The sequence below is a fragment of the Electrona antarctica genome, assembly GCF_951216825.1.
Source record: "Electrona antarctica genome assembly, chromosome: 17".
Classification (NCBI taxonomy): Eukaryota; Metazoa; Chordata; class Actinopteri; order Myctophiformes; family Myctophidae; genus Electrona; species Electrona antarctica.
This window is the reverse complement of record NC_136798.1, coordinates 29,579,461-29,597,840: the sequence shown is the minus strand read 5'-3', so window position 1 is coordinate 29,597,840 and position 18,380 is coordinate 29,579,461. Positions and strand designations below refer to the sequence as shown.

The following is an 18,380-nucleotide window of genomic DNA, read 5'->3' as shown; positions in this document are numbered from 1 at the left end:
CCTTCCACTGTCATATGTTTAGTATGGGGAGAACCTGAAGTGGTATGTACTCCTTCCACTGTCATGTGTTTAGTATGGAGAGAACCTGAAGTGGTATGTACTCCTTCCACTGTCATGTGTTTAGTATGGGGAGAACCTGAAGTGGTATGTACTCCTTCCACTGTCTGTGTTTAGTATGGGGAGAACCTGAAGTGGTATGTACTCCTTCCACTGTCATGTGTTTAGTATGGGGAGAACCTGAAGTGGTATGTACTCCTTCCACTGTCTGTGTTTAGTATGGAGAGAACCTGAAGTGGTATGTACTCCTTCCACTGTCATATGTTTAGTATGGGGAGAACCTGAAGTGGTATGTACTCCTTCCACTGTCATATGTTTAGTATGGGGAGAACCTGAAGTGGTATGTACTCCTTCCACTGTCATATGTTTAGTATGGGAAGAACCTGAAGTGGTATGTACTCCTTCCACTGTCATATGTTTAGTATGGGGAGAACCTGAAGTGGTATGTACTCCTTCCACTGTCATATGTTTAGTATGGGGAGAACCTGAAGTGGTATGTACTCCTTCCACTGTCATGTGTTTAGTATGGGGAGAACCTGAAGTGGTATGTACTCCTTCCACTGTCATATGTTTAGTATGGGGAGAACCTGAAGTGGTATGTACTCCTTCCACTGTCAAATGTTTAGTATGGGGAGAACCTGAAGTGGTATGTACTCCTTCCACTGTCAAAAGTTTAGTATGGGGAGAACCTGAAGTGGTATGTACTCCTTCCACTGTCATGTGTTTAGTATGGAGAGAACCTGAAGTGGTATGTACTCCTTCCACTGTCATATGTTTAGTATGGAGAGAACCTGAAGTGGTATGTACTCCTTCCACTGTCATATGTTTAGTATGGGGAGAACCTGAAGTGGTATGTACTCCTTCCACTGTCTGTGTTTAGTATGGGGAGAACCTGAAGTGGTATGTATCCTTCCACTGTCATATGTTTAGTATGGAGAGAACCTGAAGTGGTATGTACTCCTTCCACTGTCATATGTTTAGTATGGGGAGAACCTGAAGTGGTATGTACTCCTTCCACTGTCTGTGTTTAGTATGGAGAGAACCTGAAGTGGTATGTACTCCTTCCACTGTCATATGTTTAGTATGGGGAGAACCTGAAGTGGTATGTACTCCTTCCACTGTCATGTGTTTAGTATGGAGAGAACCTGAAGTGGTATGTACTCCTTCAACTGTCCTATGTTTAGTATGGGGAGAACCTGAAGTGGTATGTACTCCTTCCACTGTCATGTGTTTAGTATGGGGAGAACCTGAAGTGGTATGTACTCCTTCCACTGTCATATGTTTAGTATGGGGAGAACCTGAAGTGGTATGTACTCCTTCCACTGTCATGTGTTTAGTATGGGGAGAACCTGAAGTGGTATGTACTCCTTCCACTGTCATGTGTTTAGTATGGGGAGAACCTGAAGTGGTATGTACTCCTTCCACTGTCATGTGTTTAGTATGGGGAGAACCTGAAGTGGTATGTACTCCTTCCACTGTCTGTGTTTAGTATGGAGAGAACCTGAAGTGGTATGTACTCCTTCCACTGTCATGTGTTTAGTATGGGGAGAACCTGAAGTGGTATGTATGTACTCCTTCCACTGTCTGTGTTTAGTATGGAGAGAACCTGAAGTGGTATGTACTCCTTCCACTGTCATATGTTTTTATATTACATTTTCAACTACAGGACAACCTCTCTCCTGGTTTTACAAAGAACATTTGTACATTTGTACCACAATGCTGTTAGATAATGTCTCTATTATACAGATCCTAGATCAGTGAACATTTAACCGATTATATAGTGTTCTTCGTTGACCTGTGTCCCGCGGTGTCTGAATTGAGTACAGGGACCCCAATGGAAACAAGCCAATAGGCTTTCTTGGATAAATCCTGCAGACCTTGTATTGTACTGTACTTCCCTGTGCTTGTCCATGCAAACTGTTAATAAAGTATTCCATTCTATTTCGCCCTTAAACCAAATCTCTTTGCCGAAAATATAGCAGATCTACAAACTCACATCGTGACCTCATATGACCAAAACCAAACCAAAACTGACCAAAACTGTTAAGGATTCAAATAAAAAACAGCAAAAGTAGCAGATCTACAAGCTCTAAACGCATTTTGAGCTTTTGGATCTGCTACTTTTCATTGTTTTGTGTGACACTGAGGGTGATCAAGTAGGGCGTTAATTTCTTTTATTGGTACAAAAAGTACCAATATGGAGATAAGAGGTTTCTGCCCGACAGCACCGATATGCTAATGTGATGAAGCACAGGCTGCAGGAAACCATGGTGATGACATCACGTATGTATTAGTTCACCGTATCCATTACTGTGTCCAGCATTTCTCTGTAAGTGCGTGCGTGTGTGAAAGCGTGCGTGAGTGCATGCATGCGTGTGCGCGCGTGTTACCTGCGGATGGTGCGCAGCAGTGTGGACCGAGCCTCGTTATAGAAGGTGATGATGATGGCGGTGGGAGGAAGATCTGAGTCATAGTGGAGAGAGGTACACCTGGAGAGAGAGAGAGAGAGAGAGAGAGAGAGAGAGAGAGAGAGAGAGAGAGAGAGAGAGAGGAAGGGTTAATGCTGTAAATGGATTTCAGATCCATGGAGAAGGAGTGGGCAGGGTTGGTCAGTCTGTTCACACCTCGTCTGTCACCATAACAACACTGTTAACTCCACAGAGCTGAGAGAGAGAGAGAGAGAGAGAGAGAGAGAGAGAGAGTATACCATGAATGAACAGAGAAACATCCACAAATGAGACTAACTGCTTGCTCCACTTGCAGATCTTATTAGAGTCTGTCCTGTCTACACCCAACTAAATAAAAATAAATCAGTAAGGTTCATCCTGGAAGGTTTTTTATATTGACCTGATGGTGGCGCTACTGTACATACGCCGACCGTATGCTGGCGTATAAACATGACTTGCTACAGTTGGTTTCACCGAGCAGGCCCGGTGGTCCCAGGTTGACCTGACCTTTGACCCTGTGTATATATCAGAACCCTCAAACAGACACTTGAAGAGCTGAGGACCTACGAGAATGACCTCCACCTGATTACCGCACGCACGCGCACACACACACACACACACACACACACACACACACACACACACACACACACACACACACACACACACACACACACACACACACACACACACACACACACACACACACACACACACACACACACACACACACACACACACACACCTTGTTATTCCTCTCACACAGATATAGACAGGGTGACAGAGCAACCTGTCCCAAATTATGAATTATAGATGATCGCTCATTAAAATAAAAAAGAGCTGTGCGTGTGTGCGTGCGTGCGAGCGTGCCTGCGTGCGTGTGTTGTAACAAAGGTTGCTGACCCAGCTAAGCTAGGCAGACAGAGAACCATGCTGATGTTCACGTATGTATGGGCACGCACACCATCGCACGCACGTACATACACACACGCACGCACGCACGCACGCACGCACACAGAGTATTTTCTCTGGTATAATGAGTAGTCTGGCCTTTACCTATCAGAGAGATCGATTGGTGACATTTTCCAAGAGAAACAGCCTTCCTGCAGTCAGTCAGTTTAAAATGCTCTTCTAACATGCACAGCAAAACATTACTGCAGTAGAACTTGTCACACTACACCATTAGCAGCATTATATATCTACCATTAGACAGACTAGAAGTACAGTATGAGGATTTACATCCTCACTTGTCACACTACACCCATTTAAAAAAGGTTTTGACCCATCTGATCCTACAACTATAGCCCCATTTCAATTATATGCACTGGACAAATCTTTGAAAAACGTATCTTTAACCAGCTCTCACAATATTTGAGTGTCTTCAACATCCTATCACCAGTCCAATCAGGTTTTAGACCGTGTCCTTAACACCCTATCACCAGTCCAATCAGGTTTTAGACCGTGTCTTCAACACCCTATCACCAGTCCAATCAGGTTTTAGACTGTGTCTTCAACACCCTATCACCAGTCCAATCAGGTTTTAGACCGTGTCTTCAACATCCTATCACCAGTCCAATCAGGTTTTAGACCGTGTCTTCAACACCCTATCACCAGTCCAATCAGGTTTTAGACCGTGTCTTCAACACCCTATCACCAGTCCAATCAGGTTTTAGACCGTGTCTTCAACACCCTATCACCAGTCCAATCAGGTTTTAGACCGTGTCTTCAACACCCTATCACCAGTCCAATCAGGTTTTAGACCGTGTCTTCAACACCCTATCACCAGTCCAATCAGGTTTTAGACCGTGTCTTCAACACCCTATCACCAGTCCAATCAGGTTTTAGACCGTGTCTTCAACACCCTATCACCAGTCCAATCAGGTTTTAGACCGTGTCTTCAACACCCTATCACCAGTCCAATCAGGTTTTAGACCGTGTCTTCAACACCCTATCACCAGTCCAATCAGGTTTTAGACCGTGTCTTCAACACCCTATCACCAGTCCAATCAGGTTTTAGACCGTGTCCTTAACACCCTATCACCAGTCCAATCAGGTTTTAGACCGTGTCTTCAACACCCTATCACCAGTCCAATCAGGTTTTAGACCGTGTCTTCAACACCCTATCACCAGTCCAATCAGGTTTTAGACCGTGTCTTCAACACCCTATCACCAGTCCAATCAGGTTTTAGACTGTGTCTTCAACACCCTATCACCAGTCCAATCAGGTTTTAGACCGTGTCTTCAACACCCTATCACCAGTCCAATCAGGTTTTAGACCGTGTCTTCAACACCCTATCACCAGTCCAATCAGGTTTTAGACCGTGTCTTCAACACCCTATCACCAGTCCAATCAGGTTTTAGACCGTGTCTTCAACACCCTATCACCAGTCCAATCAGGTTTTAGACCGTGTCTTCAACACCCTATCACCAGTCCAATCAGGTTTTAGACCGTGTCTTCAACACCCTATCACCAGTCCAATCAGGTTTTAGACCGTGTCTTCAACACCCTATCACCAGTCCAATCAGGTTTTAGACCGTGTCTTCAACACCCTATCACCAGTCCAATCAGGTTTTAGACCGTGTCTTCAACACCCTATCACCAGTCCAATCAGGTTTTAGACCGTGTCTTCAACACCCTATCACCAGTCCAATCAGGTTTTAGACAGCCCTGTTAAAATGCACTAATGAACTACTGCTATCCTCTAGCCTTCTTACTGGAGCAATTTGCATTGACTTATCCAAAGCTTTTGATGTCATTGATCACTACCTACTTCTTGATAAGCTCTATGCTATTGTTTACAGTGAAATGCCCTTCTCTGGTATAATGCTTACTTTCATATTAGTTTGTTCTTCTGTTAATTCATTAGAAAGCGGTAATAGAAGCGGTAATATTGGACCACGTACCACAGCAGGCCCGGTGGTCCCATGGTTGACCTGACCCAATGGAGAGGTCAAATCCAGAGGTCTGAACACACACACACACACACACACACACACACACACACACACACAGACACACACACACACACACACACCACACACACACACACACACAACACAGAGCTGTCAGGCCGTGTCGCAAAAAAAAAAAAAAAGGCCCCTGATGTAGCCTTGAGATACTGTCATGCCTACTCACATGATGTTCCACACATGCACATGCATGCACACACCGCGCGTGAGCACGCACTCACTCACTCGCTCGCTCGCTCGCACATGCGCGCGTGTGCACACACACACACACACACACACACACACAGCCTGCGGTTTCATTCACACCTCTACTCACCTCTCTCTCTCCCAGTCGTTCATCTATCTCTCCATCTGTCCCAATTTGCATGTAGTTAGTCTTTTCATATACCTCCACCTCCTCCCCCCATCTGTCCAGCTATTTCTCCTCTTATACACCCTCCTTCTCTCTTGAAATCATTCTCTCTCTCTCTCTCTCTCTCTCTCTCTCTCTCTCTCTCTCTCTCTCTCTCTCTCTCTCTCTCTCTCTCTCTCTCTCTCTCTCTCTCTCTCTCTCTCTCTCTCTCTCTCTCTCTCTCTCTCTCTCTCTCTCTCTCTCTCCCCTTGCTATTCAGGTGCTCATATTGAAGGGCTGGTGGCCTAGATTCGGGCAGTCAAGACATGTTCATTTATACTATCGCTTCCTCCCTCTCACATTCTCTTTCACACATGCACGCGTGCATGCGTGCACACACACAGCTGGCAGCCAATAAAATAACCAGCGAAAAGAAGAAGATTTTGTCCACAGTAAGAGAGAGAAGTGCCCGTTTATAATTGAGGAAATATCGGAGTCATCCAAGAGCCTTGACGCTCAAAGACTCGCGACTTCAGTCTCATGGAATCAGAGTGGAGGGGCCGGACTTCAATCTATCCATTTAAAAAGGGACTAATTTAGAAGTGGGGTGGCAGGGGGATTGAACGCAATGACCTACAGTACCTCACAGAATTGAACGCCGAAACCTTTTAGTGCAAAGATTAAAGAATAACAATCCCCATCACAAAAAGCCTCACTTTACAGTACAGCACACTCAAAGGTGACAGGGACAGTTAGGATGAGGTGTAGGAAGGGGCCAAACGCCCACAGGGACAGGGACAGGGACAGGGACAGGGACAGGGACAGTTAGGATGAGGTGTAGGAAGGGGCCAAACGCCCACAGGGCGCTGTTTTCTATACTCTATCTTTATCCATTCTCATAATAGGCCTAGGCTATATTCGACTGTTTTGGCACACTTCCTATGTTTGTATACACTTTATTAATTCACAGTATCGCTGCTTTGTACCTTATTGTATCATAACATTAACAAGTATTAGTACTGTTGGACCAACAGAGTCTGCTACAACATTTGAATCTTTGACTCTTTGAAGCTTGAAACAGGAACGACAAAGACAGATAAATAATAGATTAATAATAAATAGATAAATATATAAATAATATAAACCTTTTTTCCACTTTTGTTTGTGTGTGAGCAGCAGCTTGCAGGGTCCCTGTGGTGGCTGTGGAGATGTGCGCTTCCCAGAGTTGTCTGTGTGGAGATGTGCGCTTCCCACAGTTGTCTGTGTGGAGATGTGCGCTTCCCACAGTTGTCTGTGTGGAGATGTGCGCTTCCCAGAGTTGTCTGTGTGCTTGAAAAACATGAGCCCCCCACTCTGCTGCTACTTATGTATTTACGCTCTACAGTCACATGCACCCCGAATGTGTGTGTGTGTGTGTGTGTGTGTGTGTGTGTGTGTGTGTGTGTGTGTGTGTGTGTGTGTGTGTGTGTGTGTGTTAACAAGGAAGTGCTCTCCTCTCCATCTGTCACTGATTGCATCTCCTTTATCTGCTCTCCATGTATTACAATAGAAATATGAATATGATGATGATGGTGATATTATTATTACTACCAATCCATGGCCGTAGGATAGTAACATTATTATTATCAGGAATAAAAGTGATCCACGGACCACAAGAACGCTGTCTTTTATTTCATTTTATGTTTATATTTTATTAAAGTGTGTGCGGCTGCCCTTCCCATTGGACTGGTTCTTCATATACAGGGGGGGGGGGGGGGGAGCAGGGATGATATTCTGTTGGCTGGTTAGATATGGCTGTCATTGTGTCAATGTGGTTGTGTCAATATGGTAGTGTAGAGATTGGCAGTGAGATTGGCACGTCCACACTTATGGCTTCAGCTCATAATACATTTAAGGTTATATTCAATTAGCACCTGTATGGATCTGTGAGAAAACACTGGGCGGTTATGAAAGTGCAGCAGTACGCCTCCCTCAAACTAAAACAAAGCCAATTTCTCTTACGGCATATATCATTTTACCCTCCATCTTCCATCTCTCTCCATGCCTTTGCCTTATATCCAGCTCCCTGCTTCCTTTTCTGACTGATTGCAGCCTTCTCTCCCCCCCAAGCCCCCCCCCCCCCCCCCCCCCCCGCCCCCACACACCCTCTGTGGTGGTGTTGGTTCCACACACTCTGTCTTTAACTTCAGCGTGTCATGCCGCAGCCCAGAGAATCCAGCACCCAAATCAAAAGACACTTTGAACAATGAAGCCCTCGCGCTGCTCTGTAAGATCTGAGACACGCCATCGGAAGAGAGGAGAGAAGAGAGTGTTATAGAGAGTAAGAACAGAGACAGGAAGACGGCGGATTGGGAAGGGAGAGAGGGATACAGAGAGAGACAGCTAGGGGAGAGAGAGCATGAAACATAAGGAGAGGAGAGAGCGAGAGAAAGACGTAGCAACAAAAGAAAACTGGAAAACCTATGACGAGACGCCATGAGACACCATGTCTCGAGAGACGAGAGTCATTTAATTGATATAAAATCACTGGCACAAACATAAGTCATTCTAAAGCTTTTGACTTTTGAATTTCTTGCCAACTAGTACTACCGGTAGAAACAAGAAAGATGACATTAATGGCTTCCATGTAATATTGCTTACATGTTGCACATCAGTTGAAGCCAACATGCTCTACCCTTGATTGTCTGCACAGAATCTAGACAAAAGTGTTTAAGTTGATGAGTAAATGCCACACAAATAACTGCGATTGTGTTTTTGGCATTGAACATTGAACATTGAACATTGAACATTGAACATTGAACACACGATATAAATACATTGAACATTGAACATTGAACATTGAACATTGAACACACGATATAAATACATTGGACATTGAACATTGAACACACGATGTAAATACATTGAACATTGAACATTATACCACAGGTCGTTTCGAGGAAGCAATCTGATTGGTTGAAACAGCGTTCTAGCCGTGGGTTAAACCAGCACCATTCACCACCTAATCAAAACAAAGAATTCAGCTGCTCTGTTCTCCCAGAGCGCTAGCAAACTCGGTGGCTAGGCTAGCTAGTTTCTTGGGACATTTGTGGTCGTAGTGACTACATCTGTCATTAAAAAAATATATTCTTTCAGCGATTTTCTTAGTTTTAAGGGTAACTGTTGTATAATTGCAATATTACACTCGAGGGTGTGGGTTAACGTGATTATTGCCACTTCAGTGATGCTTGCGGAACTCGACTTCGTCTCGTTCCTCACCGCATCCCTGTCGTGGCAATAATCACGTTAACCCACACCCTCTCGTGTAATATTGCTTAATTGAACATTGAACACACAATATAAATACATTGAACATTGAACATTGAACATTGAACACACAATATAAATACATTGAACATTGGACATTGGACATTGAACATTGGACACACGATATAAATACAGACTTCATCTCCTTTGTTTAGCCTTCATAATAAAAAAGAGCACAGGTCAGATATAACAAATAACTGAAATATACAAAACACAAATACATTACTAACTAACCCATTTCATAATTGTGTACTGTACAAATAGTAGAAATAGCGGATCTTAAGCTTGTAGATCTGCGATTTCTGTGTGTGTGAGTCGCGGCTTGGCCTGTTGTAGCGCCACCATGAGGCTGATTTGAAAACTGTCAAGTGGCATTTCTTCCTCAGCCTAGTGGGAATATGCATGCACAGTTTCACCACAATCGGACGCTGCGTTGAGTAGTTGAGTAGATTATGAGAAATCAAACCCCGTCTTGATCACATGACTATGGAGAGCATGTGTACCGATTTGCGTGAAATTTGGATAAAATCTGAAGGAGTAATATTAGAAAATGTGTTTTACATATGTTGCCCTCCTGGTGGTGCTATAAAGAGCAGATGTGAAAAATTCCAGGCAAAGGTTTTTCCTTGGCCTCCAGGGAGTTGGCATACAAAGTTATCCACAGATCCATGCAGTTAAAAACACTTTTATAGCACCACCATGAGGCTGAGTTGAAAATGTTCACGTGGCATTTCTTCCTCGGCCTAGTGGGAATGTGCGTGCACAATTTCACGGAAATCACATGATGTGTTCATGATTTGCAGCATTTTGTTTGAAACTGAGCACTCCCGCGAACTTTGGAAGCCAATCTTAGCCAATCAGGATGGAGTCTGAGAAATCTGAAAGACCCGTTTCGTTGAATGGCTCTAGAGAGACTGTGTACCAATTTGCGTGATGTTTGGACAAAATCTGTAGGTGTACGGTCCAAAAACTTGTTTGCACAAAGTGGCCTCCTGGTGGCGCTATAACAGGCCGTTCTGGAAATGTTGGGGCAGAGGTTCATCGTTGAAACCCAGGGAGTGTGTGTGCAAAATTTGGCATCGACCGGGTTAATGGTGCCGGAGATTAGCTGGACGGACGGACACACGGACGGACGGACGGACGGACACACGGACGGACGGATAGAGTGCAAAACATACTCTCTCCCCATGCCTTCGGCCTGGTGGAGACAATAATAGAAATGGATAATAAATCGGACGGACGAGGTTTAGCGATCAAAATTGCTAAACATTAGCTATCTCCATCCTTACCTACAACACCACCTGCACTCATTAGGTTCATTATCATCACCTACAACATCACCACCTGCAGCTACAAAAGACATGTTCAGCTGTGTGTGTGTGTGTGTGTGTGTGTGTGTGTGTGTGTGTGTGTGTGTGTGTGTGTGTGTGTGTGTGTGTGTGTGTGTGTGTGTGTGTGTGTGTGTGTGTGTGTGTATGCCCTGCAGGGTGACATTGTAGCTGCTCATGCTCAGTTTTCTCCTCATAGGAAGCCATCACTCAAAATGTAGCCTGTAGCCCCACGGCCCACGCACGCATGCACGCACAGAGACACAGACACAGACACAGACACAGACACAGACACACACACACACACACACACACACACACACAATAGGCTACTGCAGAGCTGTCAGGCCGACAGTTGCTCTCTCTCCTTAATATTCACTTGTGTAGAGCAGAGAACAGACACAGACACACATACACATGCACGCACACACAGACCGAGTGATAAATGGTTATAGAGGTGAGAGGTTTTCCACTTGGAGGATTCTCTACAATGGATCTGTGGTCATTCTCTATTACACACACACACACACACACACACACACACACACACACACACAGACACACACACACACACACACACACAACGTGTGTGTGGGTTGTGCTGGGTGATAAATGAAGCAATGTTTCAGTCTAAAACAGCATTTCAGCCCATATGGTGATTATGTGCCTATACATTATACACGCACGCACGCACGCACGCACGCACGCACGCACGCACACACAGCGTGTGATGCCAGAATGCCTCCAGGTTTATATAGCATGGGCACAAGCTGTCCTAGTTGCTTCTAAAGCATATACATGCAGGCATGCACAGTCGCGCGCACACACGCGCGCACACACACACACACACACACACACACACACACACACACACACACACACACACACACACACACACACACACACACACACACACACACACACACACACACGTGCGCGCGCGTGACTTAGCAGATAGGTACCAGAATAGACTTCTATTTTAATGACAGGATTTTCTAATTAATAAATAATTGCCATGAAATTAAATATGACATGAAATATTAAAATGCCAACATAACTCCAGAACAGGAAATAGGACAACAGGACACAACAGGACTGTAGGATCCAGAGGATGTCAGTGTGTTGTGTGTTTCTTTCTTATCAACACAAAGTAACATTATGCTTTTAAATGGATGCTTTTGTTTTAGTGCTTTGAGTTGGCAGTAGAGCACTGTTTTCTTGTCTTTGTCGTACTCATTTTCTCCCAAAGGAGTTGTGACCATTCCAGCCTGCTCCCGCAGTATTATAATCCTGCACTATACCCACAGATGATTTATGACCACCTGCACTGTCTTCTCCTGCAATATACACAAACAGAAACACAGAATGAGAAAGATAGAGATGACCAGTACAGGACCATGGACAGCGACACAGTGGGCTGCTGCTTACAGACCCTCAGGTTATGAATACGTATTACACAGCTTGGTTGAATGCTTGATTCTGATAGGTCAATCACTGAATTCAGCGGCGTGTTATTTCTGAATAATGACCAATAACAAACCACCTCAGAGCACCTGCTGCGCTGCTTGATTGTGTGCCGTATACAACACGGCAGCCTGCATGCAAACAAACGCACAATGTCATGTACAGCTAAACATTGCTCTCAGGGATGTTTTTGAAAACTTCTGAAGCAAGAAATAGACAATGCAGTAAGCGAAAATGTATTGAATTTGATCAACGCCGTGTTCCGAGGCGACTGTACTGCAGCTGGGCAGCTGGCCAGCCCAACACTATGGAATACTCTTGTTTTGTTGTTTTTTGACTTTTGGGTCAATTTATTAATTAGCCGTGTAATAAGCAGGATAATTAATGGCGGGCCAGTCGTTGTTTAGAAATAACTACTGTCAGGATCATTAGTCCCCTCGGCTTCGCCTCGGGATTCAAACATCCTGTCGGGCCGGGGTAATTTCTCAACACCAACCGGCGCGTCGTCAATTATCCCTTGCATAGATGCATATCCTTATAATTATATGTTGACCTCCTCGAGGTCGTCTCCGTTTTTTTTGTCAGCAGCAACTGAGACATGCATCAAAATGCTCTGCTTTTGTAATCGCCCGCTTTGATCGTCTTCTGGACGTCGTGGGACTCGCGGGAGTCCCCATCGCAACGATGGGACTCTAGTTGGAGGATTAGAAATGTGCTATAACGTATGAATCGCATATACTTTCACATCCACTGCACTAATAAAGAAGACATTATTCAAACAAAATGTATTTTAGACATAAAATCCCCAGCCCCCCCCCCCCCCCCCCCACCCCCATCTATATGCTTCACGATAAACCAGGGACACCTTCAAATATATTATTCATATAAAAGCAGCAGGTCTGGTGAGTTACAGTTTATGAGAAACGAGTGGGCATAAATCTAAAATGTCAGCTCACAGGGGGGGATGATATATTCGAGGAAAGTCTCCACAGATCATCTTTACGGTAATTCTTGGCAGAGGATGTCAAAGTGTTTCTGGCCTCTGGGGGACACACACACAAGATGGTGTGTGTGACCCAGTTTTGTTGAATTAGGCAAAGTGTGAAGGTTGTTTGCCTCTCAAAAACTCTCTAAAAGAACTGAACTGAACTGAACTCTTTTAGGACGTGACCCCACCAGGTTTTTTTGTTCCCTCAGTCTGTATTGACGTGTTTGTAAATAAATTGTTTGTCTGATGTGTTTCATATAATATGACATATGATAATTGAACAATTTCATTATCTGCTTCTTATCCAAAAAAAATACATACTTCCGCCACTGCCGGTGTTTTTCAGTGAAAACACTTATTTTGAATGCCCACGGGGACGCTGTGAGTTGTGATGGACGATGGTCTTTTCTTTCAGCCGGAAAATACATTTTGTAACTGCGATTATCGGTTCATGATTCGTTATGGGCGGTTGAATCAAGCTTGTTTGGACCAAAAACGCAACCAGGGAAAAGTCAAGTCAAGGCAAAAGTTTCATTTCCGGTTGTATCTGTTGCCTCGAAACCTAGAACCATTCCTATGTTGGTGAAGAGTGTGATCATAATATGATCCCACTCTTCACCAACACCAAGATCTCCGTCATCGCCGGTGAAGCGTTGGATTAGACTTGACGGAGATCTCCGTCACCGGCAGGGAATGCCCACATTTTGCCAGCCAGTCAGGGATTTGAACCAGCAAACTCAGTCACAGGCCTGCCTCTCCAATAACATCTATAGGCTTCAGTCACAGGCCTGCCTCTCCAATAACATCTATAGGCTAAACTCAGTCACAGGCCTGCCTCTCCAATAACATCTATAGGCTAAACTCAGTCACAGGCCTGCCTCTCCAGTAACATCTATAGGCTTCAAACCTCAGTCACAGGCCTGCCTCTCCAGTAACATCTATAGGCTTCAAACCTCAGTCACAGGCCTGCCTCTCCAGTAACATCTATAGGCTTCAAACTCAGTCACAGGCCTGCCTCTCCAATAACATCTATAGGCTTCAAACCTCATTAAATTGAGTTTTCTATTTCCTATTAACTATTCATCTGGATTCACTTGAGAATTAATTAAATAGCTTATCAACATCTCATGATAAAAGACATGGGTGCAGTCACGGACATGCTTACATGCATACATTATCTCTCTCTCTCTCTCTCTCACACACACACACACACACACACACACACACACACACACACACACACACACACACACACACACACACACACACACACACACACACACACACACACACACACACACACACACACACACACACACACACACACACACACTAATATTGTGACAAAGAGCTGCTCCGTTTCTCATCTGTTTTACAAATGTGAACGCTCACACAGACACTGGCACGCACGCACACGCACACGCACACGCACACGCACACACACACACACACACACACACACACACACACACACACACTCCTTACGGTTCCATTTGGTTCCATTTGTACACTTGTCCACTAGTACTAGTGGACTCATAACGTGCCATAGTGTAGTACACCAGTGTCATACATATTCTGAAGAGATCCTGGGGACTTAACATTCAGTAATTGGGTCGTATGAACAAAATAAGAACATTATAATGGTTTGTAAACAGATCATCAAAAATGTGCAGGTCTATTCATTACGAGGGACCTAGCGACCTGCAGATATTCAGTATCAGGGTATAGATACATTTACTTTCCTTACATGTCCTTAACTATTTTAGACGGATGGAGGACTTACAGAGAGAGAGAGAGAGTTAGAGAGAGAGAGAGAGAGAGAGAGAGAGAGACATAAAAAAAATCATGCGATTGCATCTTTAAATGCTCGATTATTTAAATTCCATGCTGATACCGACAAATAGGAAATAGAACTTGTAGCCTACGTTAGTTCCATTGATCCAAGATGCAACACAATGGATTGATTAACATGGCAGCCGATAGGCTGTCAAGTGGGCCCTGATCCGTTTGAGAAGCACTGGTCTAGCAGAATATCACAGAGACAGGTGGAACTCGTCTCTCTGTAACGTGTTGTTCTATCTGCTTCTGTCAATGTCAACAGTGTTTGATTGGTTTCGACAGCAAGTATCTGCCGTATTCTCAAAGCTTTCTTTCTTTATTGTTTCTATTTCTCTTTGTTCTTCTCTCTTTCTTTCTCTACCATTCTGAAGGACGTCTACCAGCCAGCCAGCCAGCCAGCCAGCCAGCCAGCCAGCCATCCAGCCAGCCAGCCAGCCAGCCAGTCAGCCAGCCAGTCAGTCAGTCAGCCAGTCAGCAGTCAGTCAGTCAGCCAGCCAGCCAGCCAGCCAGCCAGCCAGCCAGTCAGTCAGTCAGTCAGTCAGCCAGCCAGCCAGCCAGCCAGTCAGCCAGCCAGCCAGTCAGTCAGTCAGTCAGTCAGTCAACCAGCTCCTCAGTTAGACAGTCGGCCAACCAATCAACCAGCCAATCAGCAGTGATCCATTCAGTCGATCCAGCCAACCAGTCAGCCAGTAATGAAGTGGTGGGAGCAGTAGCCAGGCAGGCAGCTGGTCAGCCACTCTGTTCACTCCTTAATTGGGTACTTTGAAGTACTCTCTCTCACACATGCGCGCACGCACACACACACACACACACACACACACACACACACACACACACACACACACACACACACACACACACACACACACACACACACACACACACACACACACACACACACACACACACACACACACACACACACACACACACACACACACACACACACACACACGGCTCTACCACAGTGCCATCCGAAAATCATCTAATGAAATCTGATGGATAGAATGAGTGAATGACAGTGTGTGTTAATAGCTGTCTGAGAACAGCTGGTGATTGGAGGGGGTCTATGCTGCTTTGGCGCACTTCCCGGATGCACACGAGTGCATGGGTGCACATGCAGGCGCACGCGCACGCATGCACGCACGCACACGCACACGCACACGCACACACACTGGAACAAAGATATACTGTAGTAGTTGACATTGCAAATTAAACTACTAACTACTAGCTACACTATCTGCCCAAATGCACGGCAGTGTGCATAGCTTTTAATGCAAACACATTGCATTGCAGATTATATTTTGGTCTAGATCACATCAGCACAAAGTAATAGTGTGGAGTCTCATTGGTGAGCTGGAAGCCTCTCTCATGAAAGCTGGCAAAACACAAGGTTCAGGCAGTGTTCGTTTGTAGATCAAACATCGCTGATGCATCAAAAGATCATTCCGACAAGGGAAATGTGTGGATCATGATGCAACCATACGATTCTTTCTGTGTTGTAGTTATTTTATTTGATACCCGTGAACTTTCAGAATAGCACACAGCCCACAACACATCCAGTGGGTTAATTGCTGCAATGGAATGGAGCAGCCTGCTCAATCAGTGGTGAAAAGATATATGGAGTCAGCTGCCAATAAATAAACTCTTGGCACGTTACAGTGTTAACCTGCGGAGCACAGAGACACACGCCCGGCCTCTGTGTCGCGTCGAGAGAGGATCTGCAGAAAGATGATAAAACTTGCATTTTCTGTCATGCACTACAGCGACGTTATTGTCCCATTGAGACCTGAGGCCGAAATGTCTTCTAAATCCTAACAGTTTTCTGAGCAGTTTTGCTACAACAGTGGTTCTCAAACTTTTTCATGTCAAGGACCGCCAACATTATTATGTATTTGGCCGCAGACTCCCATCTCGAAATATTATGTTCCAGGGAGGGACCTCCAGGAGCAAATATTGAGTTGAAAAAAATGTAGTTAAAAACATTTTTGCTTTAAAAATAAATGTATTCAAAAGATTTGCACAAATTGTCACAGTGTTTTCAAAATAGCAGAGATTGTTCTCATAGTGTGGCACGGAGAGTGGAAAATGAAATGTGTTTTTTACTAATGTTATTTAATTTTACGCTCACAGTACAAATACAAAAACACCAAAGCCAATTTAATTTACAAGAGGTCTACACAATTGGAGCATGTACAATAATTGTTATTTTGATCAACGTCTGCCTGTTATCCCTCCTATGATACCAACATCAATACAGCATGGAATGGTGGACAAAATCTTATCCAGCGACAACAAAATATTCTTTAGTTTTGGTTCTGCAAGGCTAAATCTCATCAAATGGTGGTCCGTGGCTTTAAAACAATGTCATACTGTAGATACTCCAGTACTAACTGCTCCACAGACGATAAACAAACTGCATTGAGATGAATGAAATAGAATTCCACCATGAGACCACAAATATAATGGGTAGAGATAACTTATATTTTGCCGTATTGCAGCAACGACTCATCAAATGAAATAGTTTAATTTCAAGGCATCAATGTTTGTTTACTACTGTTGGTGAATAATACATTGTTATGCAGTAGTGAAACCAATCTTTAATTGGAATAAAGGCTGAAGACTTTGCTGTGTTTTTGTTATATCGTCTAGAGAAAAACAATGTCATGTTCAACTGTTAGGAAGCACGCACACGTGCACGCAGGCACGTCACACACACACACACACACACACACACACACACACACACACACACACACACACACACACACACACACACACACACACACACACGCTCACACACCTGTCAGTGGGTCCTCTAGGGACCGATGAAGTCATTTAGGAACAGCCGTTACAGAGGGATATAGGCTAATTAGAATAGAACACACACGCGCGCGCGCGCGCGTACGCACGCACGCACACGTGCACACGCACACGCACACGCACACACACACACACACACACACACACACACACACACACACACACCGTCAGAGTTAGTGAGAGAAAATAGATGCAGAGAGAGAGAGAGAGAGAGAGAGAATAAGAAGCTAAAAGAAGAAGAGGCAGGGGGAGAATGGGTAAGCGTGGAAGAGAAGGTAGAGGGTGAGAGAGACGCATCTTATATGGTGTGTGTGTGTGTGTGTGTGTGTGTGTGTGTGTGTGTGTGTGTGTGTGTGTGTGTGTGTGTGTGTGTGTGTGTGTGTGCGCCAGATGGTGTGTGACGACTCTAATGCTCCCAGCAGCACAGCTGTCCGAGGCAATATAGTTTGGACCTCTTCATCAAGTTAAATATCTCTCTCACACACACACACACACACACACACACACACACACACACACACACACACACACACACACACACACACACACACACACACACACACAGGCTGTCAACTGAGCTAATACACAGTATTCTGTGCTGTCTTAAAAAGAAAGATTTTCGATAATCTCAGATAAAGTTATTATATTTTGCACAGAAAAGTACGCATATACGGGCAACGTCAGAACTGGTCAGTACAGTTATATCCAAAGGAGGGCGCTGTCAAGGTTCCTGCCCACATCTCCAATAGACCACGGAGGTACCGTCCGTTTTATACATACATTTCATATGAAAACAGTAAGTCCATTATGTGGGGTCCGTCCCTTAT

General features: G+C 44.5%; 1 protein-coding gene across 1 annotated transcript in view; it reads right to left on the bottom strand.

Annotated features, from left to right (window-relative positions):
* The window catches only part of galnt14 (UDP-N-acetyl-alpha-D-galactosamine:polypeptide N-acetylgalactosaminyltransferase 14 (GalNAc-T14)), a 146,787-nt gene that overhangs the window by 77,839 nt on the left and 50,568 nt on the right, over positions 1-18,380 (bottom strand). The window contains exon 3 of the mRNA XM_079526229.1: positions 2,448-2,546. Coding sequence (XP_079382355.1) covers positions 2,448-2,546 — 99 coding nt within the window. The remainder of the gene's footprint in view (positions 1-2,447; positions 2,547-18,380) is intronic.